The sequence below is a fragment of the Phoenix dactylifera genome, chromosome 11, assembly GCF_009389715.1.
Source record: "Phoenix dactylifera cultivar Barhee BC4 chromosome 11, palm_55x_up_171113_PBpolish2nd_filt_p, whole genome shotgun sequence".
Taxonomy (NCBI): Eukaryota; Viridiplantae; Streptophyta; class Magnoliopsida; order Arecales; family Arecaceae; genus Phoenix; species Phoenix dactylifera.
The window spans coordinates 16,210,440-16,220,507 of NC_052402.1; the positions used below are offsets into that span (position 1 = coordinate 16,210,440).

Consider the following 10,068-nt stretch of genomic DNA (forward strand, 5'->3'; position numbering starts at 1 on the left):
TAACTAATGATGGCAGAATTACAGACCAGCGAGAGCCAGGGTACACACCTGGTGTGAACCCACCAACCTTAGGCCGAGCATCATAATGTAAGCTACTGAAGCAATGGCTCCATGCCTCAAGCCAATAATTGGTGTACCATTCTAGATATCCTTCTCAAATTACAACTCCATGATAGCCCAAAGAGACTCATCTAATTCTTCCCCACAAGACCAAAATTTCAGACCCCATAAGCCATGACGAGCTGTTTTAATGTTTATCTTCTGTTCATTGTGCACGCAGAGGAAAAAGAAAAGGAAAAAAGAAAACAGCTCGCAGTATAACCATCTGAAGGATTGTTAATTATGAAGCATATACCTTGGGAAAAAAAATATACTTATTTGAATCAACCTTGTATGACTGTTACAACAAGCCATGTAATATTTACACTCGTAACAGCTCAAATTGCAAGTGGGAAAAGTAGTTCTCATTAAAGAACCATTGCCCGCTATTTCTTATATAAGTAATCTATACAGCACCCACTTGATGAACCTGGGGCTACTTTAGCTGCGCTTCCCAGTCACCAAAAATCTGTGATGCTAATTCCCACAATATTCCGGCCCAAGACATGGTCAGTTTTGCCATCTACTTTATCAATTCCTGTAACAAAGAATAGCAGGAAACATTTCAAGAGAAACATCAACATTCATAGTTATCATTCCCTGTCAAGACTTAGAAAATATTATTAGAGGGGTTGGCAATCACATCACCTCAGGAATAGCAGATGGAGACTTGGCGTTTGACTCAGACATCGCCTCTGTATTTCTTGCTTCAGATTTCTCATTTGAATACCTAAAAAGAAAGAAAAGGGCATAAATTTCTGTGACCAATAATATCTCATGCTTAGTCTTGAAATATAAAAATACCTTATTAACAGTTTAAGTGATTAATCCCAAAAATAACAACATAGAGGATTATAATCATTATGTTGAGCAGGCTGGTTTGATGCTTACGTTGATAATATGGTTACCCAAACCAGCTCCACACAATCCACCCAGAGAAGTCTCTGTTCTACTGGTATAACACCATAAGTAATCAGGTGAGCAAAAGGCCAAAGCTTCCAGCCTGCCTGCCAAGCCAAAATACCCGCAAGGTGTCAACCCAAAAACGCTGATGCATCATGCAAATGACATAATCAAGCTAGATAAAAACTGCAACTTTGATGACAAAACAAATTTATCATGATGACTTTGATTAATTCATGATGCACATCGTACCATATATAACATATTGCCCTCTCTAGACTGCCCACAATGGACAAGCCCCTAAATAGTGACTAATTTAAAAAGTTATAGAATGATCCACCAAATGACTCGTATGTCCACTCACCAGATGTGTTCAAATGCTGGGCAGCCCACCCGAGCCCATAACGTCTCGGACAAGCTAAGGCCTAGTTTTTAAGCTTGGCGCATAGGCCAGGTTTGAAATTTGAGACCGTTCATTAAATGGGCTGGGCTTAGGTTTATATCAACCCAACACGAGCTCGGCTCAAGCAAAGTATTTATATTATATAATATAAATATAAAATATATATCATATTATATAAATATAATATAAAAAACCTCCTTCCTCATCGTCTTCCTCCTTTTCTTCGCCCATGGCCCATCTCCCCCCTCCGCCCCACCCACTCATCCTCCCATCCCCTCCCCAATCCCTCCCAATCCCTCTCCCACCATCCCCTCAAACCCCACCTCTGCCCCTCCTCCCCTCCCCACCTGCTCTCTCCAAACCCTCCCCCTTCTCACCAACTTAGAAACTTGGTCACCATCAAGTGGGTTGTCAACTCCACCGTCAAAATTTGCATCAAGCCCAACAAGGTAACCCATCCCCCCTATTTCCCCTAGTAGTCACCATTCATCAATCATCTAATGGTCATAATGATGGCCCAACGATGGCGATCAAAGCAGGGTGGGGATGAGTAACGTGAAGATGTTGATGAACCCGTTCTACGAGATCACGTTGGTGGATGCCCTCTGCATCCAGGAGTCTGGCAATGCCGTTAAGGTCGTCGCCGTCAATGTGGGCCCTGCTTAGTGCGCCAACACCCTCCTCACTGCCCTTGCCATGGGCACCGCCCTTGCCATGCACACCGCCCACGCCATCCACATCGATGTTGGGCGGCCCCCGTCCTCCCACTCACCATCTCCAAGATTCTCAGGGCCCTCATCCAAGTAGACAGCCTGGACTCTTGATTCTAGCTTCTTATAGAATCTTTCATGGAAATAATATGGGGGTTCGATGAGATGGGAGGAGAAGACGGAGGGCATCGCGAAGAAGGGGGAGGGAGCTCGAGGCTCGCCTCGAAAGTCATAAGCCCGATAAGCAGCAGGCTCGAGTCTGGAAAGCAGGCCTAAAGGCTAGGCTAGGCCAGACTTGGGCCCGACTTAATCAAGTGGTACCCTATGTCAAGTCTGACCCGCCCGTTGAGCAAATCTACGATGACTTGATCAAGTATGGTTGAGAGTTTGAGGCAATAGTCAGTTCCTCAATTTCCACAAGATCAATTTACTTCCTAATGGCAAGATTGGCAGGTTAAAATATAATTATTTTAAGCTTGCCTTCTATAGTACTAATGCTTGCACCAAGGGTTACACTGCCAATTAATCAGCGAACCTAATAGTCAACCGAAATGGTGCTCACACTTGATATACATATCCAAGGTTCACCATCTTGGTACTGAATCCCGTACCTATACCATCCCATTACAATGTTGATATGCCGTACGGTACCAGATGACGAGATATACCGAGTGTCATTACAGTACAAAAGTGCATATCGGTTCGGTACCAGTATGATACGGTACGTCCAGTATAGTATGGTACTGACCAGTATGGCGAACCTTGTACATATCTGCTAGGTTCAGTATTCGACCATTGGAGAGGGAAAAAGCAGCCTCAATTCATAAAAAATTGGGAGATAACAAGATTGAGTGGCATAAATAATCAAGGAAGAACATTGCTTACAGTTAACATTGGCCAAAATGTAGCCTTCAGTTCACTGAATATGTTAGCTGGTGATTCAAAACGCAACAATCCCAGGACTGCATAGTAAATGCTGTTCCATATTGCAGCCCAAGCAGTCTGGTCAAACAACACTTTAGCAGGAACCACCCACCAGTCCTGGAAAGGAAAAAGAGCCTGGAAAGAGTAGTTTTGTCTGAGTCTCTCATACAACAAATTAGTTATGACAACAAGAAGAAATTGTTATCAGATATATGAACCAATACTTGAAGCTAGCAACCTCACAGAATTGGTAATAGTAATGAGAAAGGGACCCGTGTAGAGTAAAACCAACAAGACCAGATCTGAACATGCGAGCACGGTCAAAATCAAAAAGTGGTTTCCCTTCGTAGCACTGCATTGAGATACAAACAAAAATACAATTTAGATGCCAATGAAACTGAAACAAATTTTATGATCATTTGATAACCTCAGACAGCATCCACCTGTGCAATCCAATCTCCTACAGAATAAACTACTCCACTTATCACCATTTTGGCCAGAACGGGGTTTGTTTTTAAAGCTTCCTCATAAGCAGTCCAGTTATGCTGGGGTGCATATCTTAGGATCTCATAAAGGGTCCACCCCTGTAATGCAGCAAAACATGAGCAAGGCCATAATTTTAACAATCCAAGAAAATTGCAATACTAGTGCTCCTAAAATGATAGAACCCTAACAACAAAAATCACATGTCCATAAGAATATCAGTATATTATGTTTAAAATTTAAAGTAATCGCTAAGCCTTAAACTAAATAATACATCAATTAAAATCATAACTAGCATTCACGGGATGTTTATTAAAAAATTGTCAAAAAGGTAGCTTAAGATAAAAAAAATGCAAAATTACAACTACTCATGTCAAATTACAAATGTCAGTGCAACAAAGCAGCGAATTATTTTAACAAACAATCATGCAAATTAAGAACTGGAGAATGTCAGGACACATCTATATGATATATAAACATAATCACTTTTGCCTTTTCCCTGATCAAGAATTTCTTGCCTTATATCGTTAATATAGTATTTAATTAAATGACCTGTTGCTGCTGATAAAACACCTTGTTTTTGATTGGAGAAAACATAGTTAGAGAACGAGAACTTATGGAAGCTGTGATTTCTTTGCACTAATATAAGCGAAAAAAAAGGAATTTAATGTTTTCTCAATAAATAAAGTGGAATGGCCTATAATGGGGATAATTACAGCGTGAAAAATGAAGAATATCAATGATATGGAAAGGAGATGAGGTGGTTGTATAGTACAGAATAACTGGGCACAAATAAGCAGTTTGAGGCTGGCATAAACATATGGGGCTCATACATGTCTACAGCATAACATGCCAAAGATGTTTCTACATACAAAATTACAGAGCAACCATCACTACATATCTCAAAAAGTAAAAGAACAAATAAGTAATGTCACAATTGAAAGCTCCTTATTTGGAGAAAACAAGATTTGATATATTTATTCTGCACATGGAACAGCTAAACTAAGTAGAGTATTTGCTCCAAAATTTGGTTCGATATGCATCTTAATCACAAAACAACGGAATATGTTACGATTGTCTAATTTGTTACGCAGTATAGTCCAATTTTGGGAGATAACGTGAAAAACACTAAGGAATATGATTCTTCCGGAAATGCACACCAGTTTTGGGCAGTTTTCGGCAAGTGTAGAATGCCAATACTTTTGGACCCTTAAATATGACAAGGTATTCTTTAACTTCAAAAATAGAATCTCTTTTTTCAATTTCCCTATACTCTTCCACACATGTATAGGATGCTCCTCTTATAAGGGCCTCAACTTGAAATTGCTGCACATAGATGAATCATCTAAATCAGAACTCACATCATCCTGTCTAGACTAGTTAAATAACTCATCAGTACAAATATTCTGAACCTTGCCATTAAAAATATATCTACTCACACTGTTTTTAGTGTCCAACATGCTAGAAACATAACCTTGTCAACCTTATAGTTTGCATATAAAAAAATCTCAATATTCACTTAGGCATGTATTTGTAAAACAGCAGGACATAAGCAACTGCCATCTTTGTAAAATCAACTTAGGCTAGGTGGTGAAGCAACTATCAGCTGGCACATATTGCTCACTGTGCATCCGGCTCACCTTAAGCCTGCTACATGCATCCCTGTTGTGCAAGCAAACATGTGGGTTGTGCAGGCACGCTTTGGAAGCCCTGTGCTTTGCTTTACAGGCCCGTATGAGCACCTGTTCCAAAAGCATATGCTCCCACAGCACCTCTAAACCCCTACTAGGACTCTTTTTATTTAAACTTATTTATAAAGGAGTTTGCAGATGTTTAACTTGTCCTGATGTTTTCGTTTGTTCTCTTGAACTATGCAGGATCCGGAACCTCTTCAGATCTTCTATTATCTTGTTTGTTTCGCTTACTTCTTCAGCTCTGACCTTGTAAATATATTCATTCGAATAAAAAATTTTCAGGTGGCTAAGCCTCCCTTTCACTTAAAAAAAAACTTATTGAAAAAGGAATCAGCCAATCTAGAGGATCTCTCAGCTATCAATCTTGATTGTGATATTCATCTACCTATTTTCAGTTTGGCTGCTTCCGAGATCCTTAACTTCATAAGCTTTCCCTATGCAATACCACAAGGTGGATGCAAAATTGAATTAGGTCGTATGCTCATTCAAAGGCAGAAATACATCAAAGAAATGTTCTAAGCTAAAAATTTCAAGAAAAGAAAGAAAGTAAAACCTCTATTGTGTAACTAAGCGATTAATGAAAGATAAGCGTATATAATTGCTGGACACTTGTATCAAAGCACAAAGTCCACATCAAAGGTATCTGACAAAAAACCTAGCCAGGCAAAGCAAAACCAGCCACTCTGAGAACCAGTGAACCAAATTTGGAACCGCAGGAAAGCAAGAAAGCCGAGTCACATTCAAGTAATCCGGCACAAGCAAATCAAGCCGACTCAATTCAAAACACAATTTCTATTCATTAATTTATTTCATTCTAGAGAAATAGGCCCAACTGGGCAAAAGAGCGAAGAAGAGATCACCTACTTGCCAATAGTCACTGTCGATGGTAAGCAGCTTGGTGATGGCGTAGGTCCCCGCCGCAAGCACGATCGCGGCGTTGATCGCTCGATCCACCAGCCGATCCACACCCTCACCTTCTTCCAGAGAAGAAGACGACGGAGAAGAGTATAAGCTCCCGCCGCCTCCGCCGGCGGTCACTCCACCAACCCTTCCGTTCTCGAAGGCGAATCCTCCGACCTCATTGTGACTGCTGCTCCCACCGCCGTCCCCCTCCTCCTGCTCTCTCCCCGCGGCCACGGCGACGACCCCGTCCTGCTGGTCCGTCGAGTCGGGGCTCTTCACAGGAATCACGTTCAGGTCCTCCGCCGCCGTCACCAAGGCGGCGACGGCCCGGTCCCTCCGCGTTCCGTCGGGCCTCCAAGGAGGAGGGGAGAGGGGCACGTGGAATCTGGAGGAGGAGAGGCAGGGTTTCGAGCTGGAGGGGAAGGAAGAAGGCCGGAGCCGGGATTGGAGGGGTAGAAACCTCGAAGGGGAGGCGACGCTGTTGACGGTGGCCATTTGTCGAGCCTGCCACCACGGAGCAAGAAAGGGAGAGAACGAAAAAAGAAAAGAAGCGAAGCGGCCGCTTCCTTTTCTTTCTTTCTTCCGGTTCTTCTCGTGGGGATTTCGGGGTTCACGAGGCACACAGAATTGGAACCTAGAGGGGTTTCATATTATGCTACATTATTTCATAGCTTTGACTGCTATCGTCGGCGACGTGGAAGCTTAGGGAAGGAGGGGGCGGATTCCAGATGATGATCCTAGTCCACATATCCACGCGACTGACGTGTTTTTGGCTACCGCTCAAGATTTATCCGCCTCCAAAAAAAAAATCATCCAACCGTTGCAAGGGAGGCCAGAAACTTTTGATTAAATACAACCACTAGTATATAATATTGTGCAACTGAGATGGATCTGGTTAGACCCAATTCTTTCGATAAAATTTAAGATTTTATTTGGTATAGCTGTTGACAGTAGCGCTTTCAGAAGTAGAACTTTTTGAAGTAGAGCTTTTATAAAAAGCTATTTATTGTTTGATGACTATATTTTTAAAGTGTTATGAAATTTTATTATATGTTTGGCAAACAAACTAAAAAAAATATTTTTGATATGACAAAATGGCCCTAAAGAATATTGTATAGTATTATATAACAGAACATAATAAAATATAATATATATTAATACATAAATATATAATATAATATAATATTACTGTAATGTAATATAATATTATTTTAATATAGTTAATATAATATTGTATACTATAGTATAATAATATAACATAATTTGATATCATATAATATAACATATCAATATATTATGATATAATATAATATAAGAGGACTCTATCTGCAATTATACGATTTTATCATGGGTATTTTGATCTAATTTTTTTTTTTTATAAATCTAAGATAGCTTTCCGACGCATACTAAAATTGTTTTTCCAAAGAAGTTATATTTTGGAGCTCCTTGATTTTTTAACCAAACATCCTTATTCCATCCAAAAATATTTTTAGAGGATCAAAAAGTACTTTCTGGCCCATCAAAAGCTTTGCTAAACAGGGCCTAAGTGATTAACCACAAAGAAACCCAACATGTTACTCTTTTTATCATGAGAGAGCTCTTCCACAGCCCTATAATTGTGTAATATTTAAGCTGCCACAATTGTTTCATATGTGATTGATGAAAGCTAATCAAGTGGTTGTGATTGCATTCCCCGTCCCTTTTATCCTGATCGAATCTTGCTGCAATGCTAGGTGGATTGTACTGGTTCATTATACCAAAAATGCCATACAACATACTAGATTATGGACCTTGGTATGGTGTCGGTATTAACTGGCCATACACAATACTGCACGGCAGCAACTAGTAGAATGCTGCAAGAAAGCACACAATGAAAAAAATCTCAAATTTTCTTTGACGTATTCTGAAACCAAAAAAGAGTATTACGAAGGATGACCGAGTTTAAATTAGTGGGAGGATGGAATGCGGAGGGTTTGGAAACTTCAAGCGTGCAAGAAACTCGATCACTACCCTTCGTTGTAAAGCTAATCATTTATATCACATCCATTTCCTACCTTTTGCTGTCTCATTGTCACCTTTTTTGTCGTGGTTTAGACGTCAAGGTAGATTCACAAAATAAAAATAAGCGCATCAAGAAACAAAAAAAAGTTCATTATGGACCAAACAAACTGCCACAAAAAATTCTCCAGCAGCAATCAAGAAAATAAAGTTCAGAAGAATCCAAGGATAAATTGTGAGTGCCTCGCAATACTAAAAACAAAATGATCTAGTATATACGGTCAATATGGATTGATTGAACGAGGACCACCCAATTTGCTGGCATCGCGTCCACTAGGTGGTCTCATGGATGTCTGGATTTTGGCTAACATGGCTTAATATATTTTGCAGGTTTAGCTATCCAAATTTAGGACACAAGCAAGGTCCAGTTGAGCAATAAAAACTTGGCTTCTGCTCAGCAGCCAAGTGCCTCCCATAGAGGGCTCTGAGCTTAGTTTCAATTTGAAGATCACGTAGTGTATTGCCAAGTGGAATATCTTAAAATAGATTTTGGAAACCTGCCATGCATCTTACCACTGTTAGCTGGATAGGAATGTATGGATCTTCGAAGACGGTGGCTCTCACCCAAGGGCAGTGGCGGACCGAGCTCTACTGCATGCTGCGGAGTTTCTTGATATTTCGGATCGTCTGTGGGTTAGTTGGAGAAATCTGGGGCACTCATTCCGCTACTACAGCACCAGGTCCAACATTATTTCTTGGGTGCCCCCACCTTTTGGCTTTATCAAGGTGAACTTCAACGACAGTGTGAGCGAGGAGGGCGACGGGTCTTCAATACGTCCGTGGTGTACACGAGCTCCGCGCGGCATGAAAGGGTGTTACCTACGTGCGATGGGTGCTGGGCATGGAGTGTATACTTTTCGAGGAGGACTCAACTACAGTCATCGAGTGAATTCGGAGGTGAGGATGCACGTCTGGGGAGCGGCCGCTGCTCCATGATATCTACCGCCTACTAAGGGAGTGTGGCTCCTACGTGGTCACACATGCTTATCGAGAGGCAAATGGTGCTGCAGACTGGGTTGCCTCCTTTGCCGCTCATCACTCATAAGGTTTCATCTGGGTGGATCATGAATATGTGCTGGAGCCTTTTTGTAGCCTTTTGTTTTCTGAACTTATTGGCCGCATTCATACCTGTCGTATGTGAGCCGCCGTTGTACCAAAAAAAAAAAATCCTGCCATACATCCTACCTTGTTCCGCAGCAGCAAAAATAAAAATTTTCTTGTTTAGCGTGGCTTAACTTGCAGCCTTATTTTTTATGCAGCAGATTTTGATGCAGTGATGACTTTGATGGTTGGAGGCTGCCTATCTTATTGAGCCATCCACCCAAGCTCGTGTAAATACCGTACACTCATGTATTGCATGAAAGATCTGTGAAGCTGTTCATAGTATTTCACCCAACCAAGGTAAAACAAAGCATGCGTGACGAGGATCCCCACTAATCTTGCCATCTTTATATTCGGTATCACAATATCTCTTGATTTGGAAAGATATTTAACACATAATCTCAACCTAAACAGTGCTTTGGTGACATCGAATTTCGTTGTTAAAGCCAAATTCTTCCACTAGAAAGCTCTTTAGTGAAAATATCAGCTATTTGACCAATGGCCCCAACAAAGCATACATTGATATCCCCACATATGACATGGTAGCCTACTTCTATATATTTTGAGCGAGAATGATCCACTAGATTGAAAGCATAGTAAATTAATGGTAGAGATTTCAAGAATCAAGACTATATCCGTAAAGACCTCTGCGAGCGTGTGTTTAGATCTACATCGATTATTTGCTAGAAAAATCTTAGTTTGAACTAAAAAAATATCTTCCGTTTAGCCATTTTGGATGAGGTCCTTCTGCCACACACTTAAAATAACTGCAATCATCTCACACCGATGT

The 10,068-nt window shown here is 40.8% G+C and overlaps 1 protein-coding gene across 2 annotated transcripts; it reads right to left on the reverse strand.

The window, feature by feature from the left end:
• Positions 1–352: 352 nt before the first annotated feature.
• Positions 353–6,819, reverse strand: LOC103714610. 2 transcript variants are annotated; one of them, XM_026807474.2, is made up of 7 exons: positions 6,081–6,819; positions 3,483–3,623; positions 3,278–3,391; positions 3,001–3,174; positions 991–1,106; positions 783–829; positions 353–639 (listed from the first exon to the last, which is right to left on the reverse strand). In XM_026807474.2, the coding sequence occupies exons 1-7, from the start codon at positions 6,612–6,614 to the stop codon at positions 623–625; spliced, it is 1,143 nt and encodes a 380-aa protein (XP_026663275.2). In that variant the 5' UTR covers positions 6,615–6,819; the 3' UTR covers positions 353–622. The 2 variants fall into 2 exon arrangements, with proteins under 2 accessions (XP_026663275.2, XP_008800139.3); XM_008801917.4 differs by having other exon boundaries at positions 353–637; positions 748–829; positions 6,081–6,816.
• Between the last annotated feature and the right edge of the window lie 3,249 nt (positions 6,820–10,068).